Source organism: Sarcophilus harrisii, chromosome 3 (genome assembly GCF_902635505.1).
Source record: "Sarcophilus harrisii chromosome 3, mSarHar1.11, whole genome shotgun sequence".
In the NCBI taxonomy this organism is placed as follows: Eukaryota; Metazoa; Chordata; class Mammalia; order Dasyuromorphia; family Dasyuridae; genus Sarcophilus; species Sarcophilus harrisii.
In genome coordinates this window covers 163,258,466-163,277,078 of record NC_045428.1, presented here as the reverse complement: position 1 = coordinate 163,277,078, position 18,613 = coordinate 163,258,466, and the positions used below count along the sequence as shown (strand labels likewise).

At 32.8% G+C, this 18,613-nt stretch overlaps 1 protein-coding gene and 1 long non-coding RNA gene across 6 annotated transcripts in view; one reads left to right on the top strand and one right to left on the bottom strand.

The window, feature by feature from the left end:
• ARHGEF7 (Rho guanine nucleotide exchange factor 7) overlaps window positions 1–18,613 on the bottom strand; it is a 319,978-nt gene that overhangs the window by 49,802 nt on the left and 251,563 nt on the right. For all 5 annotated transcript variants that reach the window (XM_031958722.1, XM_031958725.1, XM_031958724.1 and 2 more), the window contains exons 10-13: window positions 7,314–7,452; window positions 5,662–5,721; window positions 3,387–3,533; window positions 149–235 (exon numbers count right to left, since the gene is read on the bottom strand). In XM_031958722.1, coding sequence (XP_031814582.1) covers window positions 149–235; window positions 3,387–3,533; window positions 5,662–5,721; window positions 7,314–7,452 — 433 coding nt within the window. The remainder of the gene's footprint in view (window positions 1–148; window positions 236–3,386; window positions 3,534–5,661; window positions 5,722–7,313; window positions 7,453–18,613) is intronic.
• LOC116422282 overlaps window positions 1–18,613 on the top strand; it is a 108,683-nt gene that overhangs the window by 33,090 nt on the left and 56,980 nt on the right. The window lies entirely within an intron of this gene.

The following is an 18,613-nucleotide window of genomic DNA, read 5'->3' as shown; positions in this document are numbered from 1 at the left end:
ATACATGAACTATATTTGTACTCTAGAAAAAAAGGCATGCTTAGCTACCATATGCATACACATTTTACAGATTTTTATAAAATTCTGAAGATAGCAATTGACAAGGTTCCAATTAATAATGGACTTTGTTTTTAAAAATCTGCCTTACCTGATAGATAAAACCACTCATCCTAGGACTGGCAGACAACATTAATAAAATGTTAGGGAAGAGCAGAAGATATCTTTCATTTTTTTCCTTTAAGAAAAAAAAAAAGATTATACACATACATGCTGCAAATTGTAAATAGTGATTCTTATTTCAAACATCATAAAAAATCATGTGTGACTATGTCTTTCATCAAGGTGCAGCCATTAACTTTAGCTAAATAAGGATAGTAGATTCTGCATATTTTTGTTGAGTCACTTAAGTTGTGTCCAATTCCTCATAACCCCATTTTGGAGTTTTCTTGGTAAAGACACCAGAATGGCTTGCCACTTTCTTCTCTAGCTCATTTTACAGATGAGAAACTCAAGCAAACTGGGTTAAGTGACTTCACCAGGATCACACAGCTTAATAAATGAGCCTGATTCCAACTCTTGAAGATAAATCTTCCTGATTGCCAGACCAGTGTTCTACCATTAGCTGCCCAGATCCTGCACTGCATTTTTGATAAGGAACATAGGCTTTAATTTCTTAATATTATAATTTGCCCATATGTATCTGATATGATACTTTAAAAGATAGTCTATCATTGTATTTGCCTTTAGATTTAACATGATCAAAATCATCAGAAACTTAAGTTTAATTTTTTTGAGTAAGAGGACAAGAGCTAGTTCTCTGCTAGATTTGAAAATTGGATAAGATGTATGTTTAAAACAAAATATTTTTTTTAAACTTGTTATGAGTAAGTCTTATGCAGATAATACTATATTATGTTATAGGTAAGAATTCTATTTTCATATGCTTCATTAAGTCAAACGAATTTGTCTGAAGGGCTTGAAAATGTTTCATGTTCTTTTTAACAGTGCTTAGTTTTACAAAAGTCAAAGCCTATGATGAAAGACAAATTCAAATGGAAGTATACACACCAAGACCATGATGTAAGGTAGTATTTCAAACCCTTGTAATATTTCCTAATTACTAAGGAGAAAAAAAATTAAGCACTAACAGGAAAGGAAGTCCTTAAATCAGCATGAAACTGTACATACCATTAATTATCAAGGTGTTAAAATGTCACTATTTGCTGCTAATTGACATTTTTTCTAGTTTATTAATGGAAAGAAAAATTACATTGTAATATAACAACTACTTGTAATCTTCTAAATATTAACATGTACAAAAAAAAAGATTACTACCCTAAAGTATTTAAATTTGAAAATGGATAATTAATTCATCATTAAAATAAACGTCTTAACTGTGGTAATTACTTTATCATCAAATGGAACAACACTTCAAAACAGAGATTAAATAGATTAATTAACTGGTAAAGAATGTCACTGTGTACTTATACAACTAACCTAAATTATCACTAGACGATGATGTCACAAAATAACTAAACTAATTCACAAACCAAATACATGTCAAAACTATTACATCTATTGTAAATGTCAACTAAGAATATAAGAACACTGGTCCAAATTATCTAAAAGAACAAATTATGCTAATGTCTTTCAAATGCATTTTTGTGCATTGCAAGAGGTCATATTTAAATAGGTTGTAGCATCACCTCTCAGGATAACTGATAAGTTTTGATCTAAGTTTAATTCTCCTTTCTGTCTCTAAATTTATTGGTTAACACTTTAACACATTACTGGAGTATATAGGGCTTCACTTGGTTTTGTTTCTGTTCATTTGTTTTGTAGAGGGATGTAAACTCTTATTTTAAAACTATTATTTAAAATGTCTTGTCCAGTAGCTGAGTGACTATAAAGGAATGCCAAACCATTCCTTGCCATTCCTGCTGGGCTAGTCTGTACACAAGGAAGAGGAGATTACAAGGAATTAATATAAGCAAAGGAAAAAAACAAGAAAACTCCCTATCCTTGCTCTCAATTTCCTTAAAGAAAGCTTGAAGAATTTAAAGAATTACTAGTGATAATCCATAAATGTACAATTGAAGGCACAAGTTGAGAGTTGACTATGCTAGCATTCAAAATTGACATAACATTTTCTTAATCAAAGTGGAATAACTAAAAAAAGAAATCTTTATCTTTTAAGTCAGTTTTTATAAGTAGTGGGCTCTGACTTCTGAATAATTTAGGAGAATAGTGTCAGACTAAAATAGAAATGAATCCCTACAAGATTTTTATTGACTTAGAACATGACAAATTAACATATGTCTACATTGTATGGTATTTTTATTTATTTTGTTAACCATTTATCAATTATATTTTAATCTGGTTTGCAGAGCATTCCAGAATTTTATAGACACAAGTTTGACATCTCTGTTTAGAAAACAGATCATCCAATGCTATATAGGTGTGTCCATAGGATTAAACATTTAGAACTGGAAGAAATTTTGAAGGTTACCTAATCTGATCTCTTCTAGAAAAGGACTGAGGTTTAGAGAGGCAAAGGGACTTCCCCAAAGTCACATAGGTGATAAGGAATTGAGGGGGAATTTAGCTCAAGTTATCTCATTTCTAAATTCAGCAGTATTATGCAAATAGCATACTTATAAATATATACACACATATACACTGTTAAAAAATCTAGTGAGTATAGATATAGATATAGATTACCCAAAGTAACAGTCTTGAGAATAGTATTTTTAGAGAAGTAGCATGCTTTGGAGAATAGTGAACTAAACTTGAGAAAACATTGAATTCAAATAACTGTCTAGATAAGACTAGAGGGCAGAGAACATTTGATCTGATACTCTGCATAAAAATTTGTCACTAAGAAATGATATAAATGATTTGAGTTCAATTTTTTTAAGTGAACATGAAGCAAACATTTTTCAAAGTCATCTTCCATAGCTTTTCATTTATATGTGAACTTTTATCCCCTACTTATCTATTCTTTGCTTCTTTGATGGAAGAAACCATCAAATACAAGATAGAAACAGGAGACTGACCTATGGGCTAATGACTTTTCCTTGTCTGCCATTTCAAGGCATAAAATATCACATATATAAGCATCAAAAATTAATTCCCTCTGAAATACTGATCACCATTCATTTACCAAGCATGCAGAAACACATTAATATGAAATATTGACACTATTTAACTGAGAGCACATATGTGCTATGAAAACGGACACTTCAATAATTCAGGCTGAATAGTTCTGAGTGACCAAAACAAATGAAAAAACAGTATTGTATTTAGAAACTTTCTACCCAGGTAGTCTTTTTATGCAATTATAACAATTCATCTTTCAAAAGACCTAATAGCAATAATCACCTCACCTCATTTCCTGCACATTGAATCATGACCTGAGACATGTATATGACATTGCCCAAGGTTTTAATATCATCTCCCTCCCAGCAGCGAATTGCTTCTGTCAGAATCTGGAGTTCAAGTTCTTTCCTTTTTCGTACTTCTTGACACTGTGCCTAAAGGAAAAGTAAAACATAAGCACTAATAAAGAAGTTTAAAATTAATAAAAAAAACAAGAATGCCACTCTAGAGCAGTTCCCCACTGCCAAATAAACCTAACATAAAATTAAACACACACACACCACACACACATGCATGGCACATACATGTACATGTGTGTTGTGCAGTGTGGATTTTGTGGGCATGCATGTGCATATATGCATTATATGAATATGCCCATAATACTGAATGCAGTATATAAAGATCAGAACACCATATTATATCAAGATAATGTTTGTCTTAGGAATTCAATAACTATTTTACCTTCTGTTCCCAGAGAAAACAAAGCTATATTTAAGGGCTCAAGGAATCAAGAGACTTCCCAAACACTACATTAAAATGTATTACCCATTTTAGTCACATGAAAGTCACATTAAGAATTCCTTTAACTTTTATGTTAGCTGAACTCGAAGTTTTACAAATCCAAGGGATCTTTCCTCTTTTTTACTTTTCTGTGATTTTCCAATGCTTAGCACACTTCAGGTGCTCAGTATATGCTTGCTAAGATTTTTTTTTTTTTGAAATAATATCCCAAATAAATGAAAATTGTGTCTTTTTTTTTTTTTAAATAAACTGGCAGGTAGACTGAATAAGACTAAGAAAAATACACATCTTGCTAATTTCAATAACTAAAAACCTGGATTCAAAATAACTAGCCTAAATCTATAGGGTTTGGATTCACACCAGAAAACTTTCCTATATTAATACATCTCCGTTGTCTCATTATAATATTTAAATAATGCTGGGTTCCAAAAGGCAATTCCAAAAAAAGTGCAAAGTCTGGCAGGTCCTATTCCAAGTTAGAAAAAGCTTAGAACATGGGCCTAGAAAATGAGCTACACAACCATAATCCAAGCCTAACAAAGTTTGCAGAAAGAAGTTCAACACCAGAACACTAGCTAGTAAAAGATGAACTTTTTGGTCACTACTTACAAAAACTAGCTACCATGGGATAGAGAAAATCTGTCTGGTAGAGAAAAACATCAAATTTTCACTTTTACATGCATATAATTCACCAAATACTTCACTATTATTAGCACATTAAATGTTTATCCTATGTAAATAAGGAATATGCAGATTACACAGCTTTTAATTCACTTACAAATAAATGTCTTATTTCATAGATCCTTTGTAGTTAATTTAGATATGTATAAAAGTTAAAATTATTTGTTCACTCAAAGTTGTTTTAAAAACAATATTGTTATTGGATACAAAGTTCTTAGTTCTGCTTATTTCACTCTTCATTACTTCATGAAGTCTTTCCACATTTTTCTAAGATCACTGAGCTGATTTATTTAGCCATACCTCAACTGATCTGCATCCCCCCCAATTTCCAGTTCTTTACCATTACAAAGACAGGTGCTATAAGTATTTTAGCACATATAGGTTCTTTTCCTTTTTTCCTAGTCACCTTGGGAAACAGAGTCAAAGGGTATAGGCAGTTTAATAATTCTTTGGGAATAATTCCAAAATGGCTCTCCAAAATGGTTGGATCAGTTCACAATTCCAACAGTGAATTAGTGTCCCAGTTTTTCCATATCCCCTCTAACATGTCACTTTTCCCTTCGATAATTTTAGTCAATCTAATAGGTATAAAATGACATCTCAAAGTTGTTTTAATGTGCATTTCTCTAATCAGTACTGATTTAAAGCATTTTTTTCACATGACTATAAATCATTTTTATTTCTTCCTTTAAAAACTGCCTGTTCATATACTTTCACCATTTATCAACTGGAGAATGACTCATATTCTTACAGATTTGACAGTTCTTTATATATTTAATTTATGAGAACTTTATCTGAGAATCTATCTACACATTTAAAAAAAATCTATCTGGTTTTGCGCGCACACACACACACACACACACCACCATTATAATGGTAGCTGTCTTGGAAAGGAGGCTGAACTAGGGAGAAAAAAAAATTACATTATAACTTTATTATACATTTAAAAGGAATAGTCAGCTTTACAGAATAGATATGCATTAAGTCCAATTTTTTTTCCCTAATCTACTATGTTATGGAAATACTTGTTTTCTTAAGTTCAGAGTAAAATAAATAAAATTTTTAAAATAATTCACTTACAGAAAGATTTTTGAAGGCTGTCATAGATTTTTGAATATCTTGCCGATCTGGATGATAATCCTTAGTGTAACAAAAGAAAACAAGATTGTTATTAATCTTGATAAAAGAAAAAACTTCTTAAGAATGTATTATTGCTATAGATTTGCCAGAACTTATAAAAATGTAATTCTTTTTCAATGTATTCCTTTGTTCTCACTATTATAATAAATGTCACTTTTTCAGTCTAGGAAGAAAAAATAGACAAGGGATCTCATGCCTCACATATGAATCTAAAGGACTCAAAACTAACTAAACACAATTTGAAGAAGAAATGTGAAAAATTAATTTACTGGCCCTTCTTGCTAAAGCCCTCAAACATGCCAATAAGAAAAATTATTAACCCACCATATTCAGGTGTTGTCAATGTCTTTTTTTTTTCTTCAGCTGTCCAACAAAATAAGCTCTTTTAAAAATTACTTTGGCATTTATGTATAATAGTTATATTTCCAAATAAAATGATACTATCTGGAAAAGGTAAAAGTTTCTGAAATGCCAAAATGTTAATGTTTTGGAGGAAAGTGAGAATTATCTGTTTTAATACAGTCAAAGATACACAATTTAATGGCACCATTTCATGGATAAAGAGGTTGAGACCTGGCTCATAGTCACAGAGGTATTAAATAGTAAATTGAATCCGAGTTCTCTGATGACAGAACCATAATTCTGTCCACTGCAAGAAACATGGTCAAAGAGCAGTTCATCTGGAAAAGATCTAGGAGTTGTAGTGGATTTGAAGTTAAAGATGTCAACAGTGAGGTATAACACTCAGAAGTTAATGTTATCTTAAGCTGCCTTCTAAAAGGCATAATGTCAGGGAATAAGGAAGCAACAGCTCTACTTTACTCTAGTCCTGGTCAGACCACAGGAATTTGTGTTTCATTCTGGATATCACATTTTAGAAATTGTAGAGGAGGGTAACCAAGATGGATCTAGAGCTCATGCTCTTTGAAGATCAGCTGAATTTAAAAAAAAGATATTTATCCAGGACAAAAAAAAAAAAAAAAAAAAAACTTAGGGAGACATGTGACAAATGTTTTCAGGTATTTTAAGAGCTACTGCGTGAGATAGAGATTGGATTTCTTTTTGCTTGACTCCATAGGACTAAACTAGAAGCAGAAGTTGCAAAGTGGCAAATTCAAGCTTGAAATTGTGCATGTGCATGTTTGTGTGTGTATCTAAACACACACAAATATGAAAATATAAAATTTGCACTATCTAGAGATATACTTGAGTTACCCCTCTGTGTAAGTCTTTAAACAAAAACTGGATGACCTCTTGTCAAATATAATATGGGGGACCCCTGCAAAAAAAAAAAAAATTCCCTTCCAAATCTGATGGGGGGAGGGGGAAGAGGATGATATTGATTATCTCAAAATACCAAAAGTAAAAGATTTTTTTTTTTTGTTAAAAACTATCTTGAGTCATAGAGAAACTTTTAGTTGGTTCTGAAATGTGTAGTATAATGCATATCCTGCAAGCTACTTGAGCTGAGGAGCCCAATCACTTAATCTCTAGGCCCCCATAGTGATTCAACCAAGTCCCCAAAACATAGGTAGTAATCCTGCATATATAATAGGTATTGAAGAAATTAATGTAAAGGGGGAAAATGGTACCTCCATATGTCTTTCAAGTTCTTTGAGTAAAGTAGGATATTTATCCAGGCGCATAAAAGGTTTGCTGAGGCCTGTGGTCAACACAAGAATCCCAGGACTGTTGGCGCCTTTCATCTCCATAAATTCTCCCAAATCCTCACTGAGCAAACAAAGGATTAATAGAAAAGAACTTTCTTGTTAGGGGAAAAAAATAAAGCAAAATTACAGTAACTGCTAGGCTATTTACACATCCTTAATTATGTCAAAGATTAGATTAATTAAGAACACAAAGATAGAGAATAACAATAGCTTTTATCAGTGCTACAAACAAGAATAAGAACCAAAAGCAAACTTTTCCCCACAGTAGGAAAAGCTCATCAAGCTAGGGCTCAGAAAGCTTAACTCCAGTCCACTCTTTACTAACTACTATGATCTTGAGGCAATCTTTTAGGGCCTCAATTTCCTCAGGTTAGGCTAAATCATTTCTCAGAACTTTTCCTAAGAAAAATATTTCAATATAAGTGAACTTGTACATCCTCTAATCAGGGGGAAAAAAAAAATCTTAAATGTCATTTACAAATGTCCACTAAATGTCTTCCTTGAAATGTGCTTCAAAAATATGACTGTAACTCAAAAATTGAAAAAATTAAAGGAATTATGGATGATTTTTAAGTTTCAAAAGTTGAGAAGGTAAAATACAATGCCCACAGTTACTATACCGTAATTCTATGTTCAATGCTAATTCTTCATGCATACATATATATGTATATGTGTGTATACACACACACACACACACACACACACACACACACATATATATATATATAATGCTTCCATCTAGGACTATTCCTATAGGAACTTCTTTATCAACAAAACCAACTTATGAGATCCCTCAAATATTAAATAACTAAATTTATCTCATTCTTAATTCTATAAGGAAAGAGAAAGGAGTGAGCGCAGTGTTTCAATGTAATTCTCTAGGCAACTTATGTGTTCAGTTCAATTCACCACGCATTATATTAAGCCCCAACTATGTGCAAGGATTAGATCTGGGAAAAACAATTCTAAAAATTAAAAATATTCCTGCCCCTCAAGGAGTTTATATTTTATTGGGAGAAAATGCCATGCATTTGACTTATAAATAAAAAGAAAATATTTTAAAAGTAAAAACAGAATAATTTAACAATGGGGAAAAATACTAACCAGTAAAAGGATCAAAAAAGGTCTTTTGAATAGAGGTAAAGATTCCAAAAAGTGAAAGTAAGAGAAAGAGAACATTCTTATTATTAAAAGCAAAATGTACCAAAGCATCAGGATGGAAAGTCACAGAGTAGAGACAGCATAAGTGCTGGTATGTATAGAATAAAACACGGAAGACACAAATCTGTGAAAACTTTCTGGCAAGATAGGTCAGAATAGACTATAAAGGATAAACAATGAAACAAAGAGTAAACACTAAACAAATGAGTTTATATTTATATTTATATAAATATATTTATATATATATATATATATATAATTTATATATATATATATTTATATGAAAGTAAGAGAAAGAGAACATTCTTATTATTAAAAGCAAAATGTACCAAAGCATCAGGATGGAAAGTCACAGAGTAGAGACAGCATAAGTGCTGGTATGTATAGAATAAAACACGGAAGACACAAATCTGTGAAAACTTTCTGGCAAGATAGGTCAGAATAGACTATAAAGGATAAACAATGAAACAAAGAGTAAACACTAAACAAATGAGTTTATATTTTATCCAGTAGGTAAGAATGAATTACTGATGCTTTTTAAACAAGGGCCACAACATGGTCACACCTGTATTCCAGAAATATCAATCTGGCAATTAGCTACGTGAAGAATGGAATGTAAATGGGAGAAAATGGAGAGAGAAACACCAATTAATTATAGGGGAAGTTATGTGACCCAGTGGATAGAGCACCTGAAGTCAAGAGGACCTGAGTTCAAATCTACTCTCAGACACTTAATACTTCTTGGCTGTGTGACCCTGGGCAAATCATTTATTCCCAATTGCCCAAGCAAAAAAAAAAAAAAAAAAAAGTTAATTGTAATAGTCCAAATGAGAGGTGACAAAGCTAAATTAAAGTAGTGGCCATGTGAATGAAGGAAAAGGACTACAAAAGATGCTCTACCAATAACCATATTTTGTTTTTCACAAAGATCATCACTATAGCTCAAACCTATATACAGAAAAGAGCTGAAAAAATATTTACAAATTTTTATCTAAAATCTTGTTTTTAAGTTAACACTTTGAAACTCAGAATAATTATTAAAATATATATAAGCTATCATTTAATCACCAACCTCCATGAATTTCTTGAACTCTATTGAGATGAGTAAGGACCATACAATTCTATGACCTTTGTTTAAAAAAAAAAAAAAAAAAAAAAAAGTGCTACACTACCAAGATATCTATTGACTATTTTTCTTATGACAGGCACCCTCCTTTTTATATTCCAAAGGTCATTCACTTTCTATTATAATGCTTTCTCACCTGTCACCGGTCAAAAAGTCACATTGGTTCTAAATATATGCTCCTATTTCCCCTTTCCCTAAGAATTCTGGTCTCCTTACTCAGAATCTGGATCAATAAAATGCCACAGATATAAAGTGATCATTGATAATTGGTAGAACAAGCTCATGATCCCAGTTCTTAGTTATGTAAATACTAACTTTAAATAAATTATTCCTTCTCAGAAATGAAAGTAAAAACACAAAAAAGGGAGGCAGCACTGTCTGGCAAGAAAAATACTTTCCTGGGAGTTCTAAAAGCAGCCAGACCCCTGTTATACACAAGGGGTAAGTCACTCATCTCTCTGGACCTCAATGGCCCCATGTATAAAGCAAAATGGCAGAACTAAAATAACCTGTAGTATCCCTTACCACTCTAAGAATAGATCATTTTATGAGCCAAGATTGGACCATGGCCTGGGATGAAAAACCTAAGTTGGATAAATCAGGCAACAAAATAAAATCAGGCAACAAATGAAAGGAAGAAAATAGCTTCTGACTGTTTTAAACAACCACTCACACCTTAAATTGTTTAAGGTACAGATGACATGGGCTTCACTGACTTACCTAATAAAAAGCCATAAAATCTCCACATATTAAATAAAAATCATAGAACAAAATAAGTGAGAACAATTTTCCATCTTTCCCCAAACACAGTACAATAGATTATTCTATTTCAGCATTTTATTTTTACCAAACACAGAAAGTTTATTAACTGTCCTTGAATCATCATTATTAGACTACAGTTTTTCCAAGGATCCTTTGGTTTTAAAAAACAGTGTGATTTTTACCTCCCTCTCTGCAAATACCATATGACTCTTGCCTTCCCCCAATCAAGTAATGATGAATGTCATTTCTACAGTTTTGTAAATGTTCTTCAACGTTGCTATGGCCATAAAATTCCTATGCTATAACCAATATGGCAAAAGCTCTTTCCAAAAAAAAAAAAAAAGGAGATTCTCTGATGATATAAAACCCTCACTGAGCTTAATTTGGTAGAACTCCCTAATTCTTAAAGTGAATTGACATTGCTTTCAAGATTCCAGAATCACCTGCAAGCCATAATAAGAATTAGAGAATGAATTCAGAAGAGACTTAAGAATTTGTCGTATTTTGTTATTAAACTGCTTATACCACCAAAAAAAGTAATAAATTTCATTCACTGCATCTCTTAAAATCTTGGAATATGGCAGTCAAAAACTGAATTAGAAGCTTTAGTGCACAAGTAAGGCATCATTCATCCTTCAGGTGAATAAAAGTCATTCTTTGACAAACTACATTATGTTTCAACAAACTTTTAAAATATTAAGTGTCATGTGGCATGCTGTTCTTCTCAGGAAAGAAATAACTATCATACAAGAACTAGTAATCCATCATTCCTGTGAAAGTAAATGCAAATTTAAGCTGGAACTGCATTTTACCGAAAGGAAAATAATATGGAACAATGCCTATATGTTTGGAACACTAACCTACTACCTGTAAAATAAAGATTTATGAGATAACTTTTAAGGTCCTTCTATATCTAATACCCTAACAAAAATACCCACATATACCTTACTCCTTAAAATAATTAAATACATCAGAAAATTGCAAACAATAGTTCTCATCCTCAAAAAATTTGCATCCTAGAATAGGGGATGAAAAAAAGGACTGATATAATATAGACTAGAATCCAAAATCAGAGAAGGATAAATAGCTGGGAGAGGAAGGCATCATTTATGGGAGAGGAAGGCATCATTTATGGGGCAGGAGGACAGTGAGGGAAAGGAGTAGGGAACCTTTTTTTTTTTTCTGCCAAGAATGATTTGGATACAAACTTCACCAGCCATACAAAATTATCAACTTATAGAACTCAATTGGTGGGAGGTTGTTCTATCATTTTTGTAGTTGCTTGTCCTTCATTCTCAAAGAGTAGTATGACATCAAGGAAGTGACACCATAACATGCAAGTGAATTGGATTGAAGTGAGGGAGAGCTGTGCAAAGACACCTGCCTCACTTTCCCCTGCAGAGCGATCTGGGTCCAGTGGCCAGTATAGATCAGGATAACAGGAGACAGTCCTATATGCAATGGGAGATCTAGGCCTTTTTAAACAAAGGTCTTCAACAAGTCTCAGTTTTACTCAGTTTCACACCTATTTGATGATTAAGGCCAGGTAAAAATTGTTAGCTTTCAGCTCATCACCCCTTGAGGTTAATTATGCAAATAATTTCACTGGCCTTTAATGGCCTATAGACAGAGATTCCACATCCCTGATATAGAGTAAGAAGGAAGTCAATCTAGTTTAGTAGAATGAATAATGGCCTTACAATTCCAATAGAGTTGTAATAGAAAGTGCCGTCTCTCTCCGAAGAACTTCTGAGACTGACAGTGGATCAAAGCAAAGTATTTTCACCTTTGTTACTATTGTTGCTGCTGTTTGTTTGTTTTTTTCCTTTTATGTTTTTTTCTTTCCATTTTTGATCTGATTTTTCTAACAGCATGAGGAATATAGAAATATACTTAAAAGAACTGCACATATTTCACCTATATTCGATTGCATGCTCTCTTGGGGAGGGAGGGCAGAGAGGGAGAAAAGTTTGGAATGCAAGGTTTTGCAAAGGTGAATGTTGAAAACTATTTTTGCATGTATTTGGAAAAATAAAATATTATAAATAATTTAACATAAAAAAAGAATAATTGCTTTACAATAAGAAGGGATTTATATTCCACCTACAAGTTAGGTGGCTATGGAATAGTTTCAGTTTCCCTAGCTATAAAACGAGGAATAAATCTCCCAGTTATTCACTTTAAAAAAACTGCTAAATGTATATTATGTACAAAATACTGAACTAGGTATATCAAGGCAAGAACAAATCAGTCTCTGACCTTGATAAGCTTAAAAAATAGTTATTAAAGTGTTACAAGTAAATCTGTAAGGAAAAAGCCTTGTAAACCTCAGAATCTCCTAGAAATGGAAATTACTGAATGGGACTGATTGGGTAAAGTTTTCTCAGTTTTTGACACTAGGCCTAAGTCACATGATCTCTACTCCCAGGGAAGTTCAGACTCTAAATCAGTGAAGTTACAGAAAGTGACATAACCCATAGAAAGAAGACAATATTGATGACCACTGGTCAAGGATAGTTACTTCCTTTTAGTCTATGCAATGCTATTTGTATCCTGCCAAGTTGGAAGCTTGTTAGGTTCCCCTAGCAAATGGTGGGAGCTGGGATGGCTCCCAGGTGTGTGTTTGGGCTTCTCCCTGCAAGGACTAAATAAATGCTTTCTCTTTGTACCTGAAGATGTCTTTGATTAGTTAAATTGGAAAAGGAGTCTCGTACCTATCCCACACATTAACATTTTATAGAAGGTAAAATGAGGCCCACAGAGAGGGCATTCTGAAATTTAAAATCCAATCGTTTCCTCCCAATTCAGTGCTTTTCCTATTGTACCAAACTGCTATTTTTCTGTCTCCATGCAGTATACCTGCAAATAATTTAAATATGTGTGTATGTGCACACATATATATGTAATTGTTTATTTATATAAATGCTAATGTGACTGTAAAGGTATGAATACTCTCCATTTACCAGAGAAAGGCAAAAAAATTTGTTGGAGTCCTTCTATGACCAAAGGTCGCATGAAAATATTAAGAATTCTGGACTCTTCCAGAAAACCTGATTTCAAATCCTATGGGAAACAATCATATCACATTAAACAAATTCAATGAACAAAATATCATGTTTAATTTTTTTTTTTAAAGCTACTGTTCAAGAGTATATTTATTTGGGTATTATACCTATGAAATACTTAGTACTCCAGTTGTTCACCTTAACTGGTTTTTACTTCATCCAAAGATTCCACTTTAGTTTTCTTTCATCTGTTCTTTTTCCTTGTCCTAATAACTACAGCAAATGGCTTCCTTACTTAATAGACTACCAATTTTATTTACAATCCTTGAAGCCTCTAATTCCTCAATGAATTGTTTTTTACATTTCAAAACCCAAATCTTAAATTTACCAATAGAGCACTACCAAATTATTTTCATCTCTTCCTTCTCAACATTTCTTTTTTTTTTTTTTTTTTAATAGCCTTTTATTTACAGGTTATATGCATGGGTAACTTTACAGCATTAACAACTGCCAAACCTCTTGTTCCAATTTTTCATCTCTTACCCCCCCACCCACTCCCCCAGATGGCAGGATGACCAGTAGATGTTAAATATATTAAAATATAAATTAGATACACAATAAGTATACATGACCAAAACGTTGTTTTGCTATACAAAAAGAATCAGATTCTAAAATATTGCATAATTAGCAAGGAAATCAAAAATGCAGGTGGGCATAAATATAGGGATTGCTTCCCAACATTTCAACAACAAAAACAGATAATTTTATGGAACACTATGCATTTTGCATTTAATACAGAACACATATTTTGTTTTTGTAGAAACAAAGTAAAATAATTTTATGTGAAAATCAACTGTTTGAAAGGAGGAAAATTAAACTGTTAGTCTTAAAAATGAAAATGGCGAACTTTCCACTAAAGAAGAAGAAATTAGAGTAATAATTAGGACTTATTTTGCCCAATTTTATGCCAATAAATTTGATAACCTAAGTGAAATGGAGGAATACCTACAAAAATATAGGTTGCCCAGATTAAAAGAGGAGGAAGTAAATTGTTTAAATAGTCCCATTTAAAAAAAAAGAAATAGAACAAGTTATTCATCAACTCCCTAAGAAAAAGTCCCCAGGACCAGATGGATTTACATGTGAATTCTACCAAACATTTAAAGAACAATTAACTCCAATACTATATAAAATATTTTGAAAAAATAGGGAATGAAGGACTCCTACTAAATTCCTTTTATGACATAGACATGGTACTAATACCTAAAACAGATAAAGAAAATTATAGACAAATCTCCCTAATGAATATTGATGCAAAAAATCTTAAATAAAATATTAACAAAGAGATTACAGAAAATCATCCCCAGGATAATACACCATGACCAAGTAGGATTTATAACAGGAATGCAGGGTTGGTTCAATATTAGGAAAACTATTAGCATAATTGACTATATCAATAACCACATTAACAAAAACCATATGTTTATCTCAATAGATGCAGAAAAAGCATTTGATAAAAACCAACACCCATTCCTATTAAAAATACAAGAGAGTATAGGAATAAATGGACTTTTCCTTAAAATAATCAGTAGCATGCATTTAAAACCATCAGTAAATATCATCTGCAATGGTGATAAACTGGAACCATTCCCAATAAAATCAGGAGTGAAACAAGGCTACCCAGTATCACCATTACTATTCAATTTTGTATTAGAAATGCTAGCGTTGGCAATAAGAAACGAAAAAGAGATTAAAGGAATTAGAGTAGGTAATGAGGAAAACAAATTATCACTCTTTGAATGATAGTATACTTAGAGAACTCCAAAGAATCAACTAAAAAACTATTAGAAATAATCCACAACTTTAGCAAAGTTGCAGAATGCAAAATAAATCCACATAAATCATCAGCGTTCTTATATATTACTAACAAAATCCAACAGCAAGAGATAGAGAGAAATTCCATTTAAAAAGAGAGAAATTCCATTTAAAATAACTATTGATAGTATAAAATATTTGGGAATCTATCTCTCAAGGGAAAGTCAGGAACTATATGAGCAAAACTACAAAACACTTTCCACACAAATAAAATACTGGAAAAATATCAAATTCTCTTGGATAGGTCAAGCGAATATAATAAAGATGGCATTACTACCTAAACTAATCTATTTATTTAGTGCTATACCAATCAGACTCCCAAGAAACTATTTTACTGACCTAGAAAAAATAACAACAAAATTCACTGAAGAAGAACAAAAGGTCAAGAATTTCAAGGGAATTAATGAAAGAAATGCAAATGAAGGTGGCCTAGCTGTACCACACTAAAGCTATATTATAAAGCAGTGGTCATCAAAATCATTTGGTATTGGGCTAAGAAACAGAATAGTCTACCAGTAGAATAGGTTAGATTCACAGGACAAAATAGTTAATCATTATAGTAATCTAGTGTTTGACAAACCCCAAAACCCCAGCTTCTGGAATAAGAACTCATTATTTGACAAAAACTGCTGGGAAAATTGGAAACTAGTATGGCAGAAACACCTAACATCATATACCAAGTAAGGTCGAAAGGCTTCATGATCTAGATATAAAGAATGATACCATAAAGGAGAAGAACATAGAATAGTTTATCTCTCAGATTTGTGGAGGAGGAAGTAATTTGTGACCAAAGAAGAACTAGAGATCATTACTGATCACCAAATAGATAATTTTTATTATATTAAGTTTAAAAAATTTTGTACAAATAAAACTAATGCAGACAAGATTAGAAGGGAAGCAATAAACTGGGAAAATATTTTTACAGTCAAAAGTTCTGATAAAGGCCTCATTTCCAAAATATATAGAGAATTGACTCTAATTTATAAGAAACCAAGCCATTCTCCAATTGATAAATGATCTAAGGATATGAACAGGCAATTTCCAGATGAAGAAATTGAAACTATTTCTAATCATATGAAAAGGTGCTCCAAATCACTACTGATCAGAGAAATGCAAATTAAGACAACTCTGAGATACCACTACACACCTGTCAGATCGGCTAAGATGACAGGAAATGATAATGATGAATGTTGGAGGGGATGCAGGAAAACTGGGACACTGATGCATTGCTGATGGAGTTGTGAACAGATCCAACCATTCTGGAGAGCAATTTGGAATTATGCCCAAAAAGTTATCAAACTGTGCATACCCTTTGACCCAGCAGTGCTACTAGTGGGCTTATATCCTAAAGAGATCTTAAAGGAGGGAAATGGACTTCTATGTGCAAAAATGTTTGTGGCATCCCTCTTTGTAATGGCTAGAAATTGTAAACTGAGTGGATGCCCATCAATTACGGAGCATGGCTAAATAAATTATGGTATATGAATCGTTAAGGAATATTAATTGTTCTGTAAGAAATGACCAGCAGGATGATTTCAGAGGGGCCTGAAGAGACCTACATGAACTGATGCTAAGTGAAATGAGCAGGATCAGGAGATCATTATACACAGCAACAACAATATTATACGATAATCAATTCTGATGGACGTGGTGCTCCTCAACAGTGAGATGATTCAAACCAGTTCCAATTGTTCAGTGATGAAGAGAACCATCTATACCCAGGGAGAGGACTATGGGACCATAACATAGCATTTTCACTCTTTCTGTTATTGTTTGCTTGCATTTTTTGTTTTCCTTCTCAGTTTTTTTTTTCTTTCTTTCTAGATCCAATTTTTCTTGTGCAACAAGATAACTGTATAAATATGTATGCTTATATTGGATTTAACATATACTTTAACATATTTAACATATATGGAACTACCTGCCATTTAGGGGAAGGGGTGGAGGGAAGGAGGGAAAATTTGGAACAGAAGGTTTTGCAAGGGTCAATGTTGAAAAATTTCCCATCTGTATGTTTTGTAAAAAAAATAAATAACTTTTAAAAAAATCAAATATAAAACGTTGCTCCCTAGTTATCATTCACTTTTTATTTGCTTTAAAATCCACTGTCATTGATTTTCTGTCCCCAAACGATTTGGGGAAATGGGTGCTTCTAATGGCTGGGATTTTTGGCTAGTCACATGACCATAGGCAAATCATTTCACCAATATGATATTTTATAGCTTCTAGGGAAATATAGTGGTAGTTTTGGAGTCCACATTTGGTGGCAAGTCTCTCCTCCCCAGGCTTGATTCCCTCCTTGTCAAGTTAAGCCCCTCATATTTTTTCTCCCAGGAGAATATTTAGCAGGACACCCCAAGGCACTAGGAAAAGGCTTATCTGAGTCATCATGAGCTCCACACTCAGCAAGTTTTCCTTGAGTGGGGACACCCAGACTAGGAAATTCTTGCAATTTTTGGCAAAGTTAACCTTGCCATCTTTTCACCTTCTCTGGGATGCCAGAGAAGATGGAAGTGCTATAGGATAGCTTTTGGCAAAATTTTATGGCCTATGGCAAAGATGGGACAGTCCTTTTTCACGTCATTTTATTTGTGTCTGCATCTCTGTGCAGAATGTGTGTGTCATGTTTGTTCTGTGAGCTAAATTTTGTTACCTGGAAAGATTTAAAATGCAAACAGCAACAAAAAAACTCCTATGCTGTAGTTAAAGTGTGGAAAAATTTCTTAAAAAGCCTAACATTTTCCTGTGGACTTCAGCTCTGGCCAAGCTGGGAGCTACATTTTAAAATTAGCTAATTAAAATTAAAATAGCATCTTTACAGATTCTCAAAAGTTTTGACAACAAAATATCTTAGCAAATTCAGAAAAAAATTAAAAGCAATGATTAAAAAGTTTGGCAATTATTCATTTTAAGATTGCAAGAAAAATTCCTGAAACATTGAGGATAATTCCAGGAATTTATCCCATTCTAAAAGAAAAGGAAAAAACAAACTAGGTAACTACCAACTTTTTGCTAACACTTCCTTGACTCCTATCTTGTCCAGCTTCCCCTTCTGCTCCTTTGGGAAAGCACTCCAGAAGATATTAAGGGGCCCTCTCCACTCTACTTCCCTGGAATAATCCTAAGTGTATCTCAATTGTAGGGATCACTAGCAAGATCAGTATAGCCCAAGTCCTTCTGTTTACTAACTCGTCCCATCTCAGAACTACAGGGAAATTCAAGCAAAATTATGGAGATCCCCACAGGATCTTTCTCAAACACCTCCCCATCCCAGTTTTGGGGGGAAGTGGGCC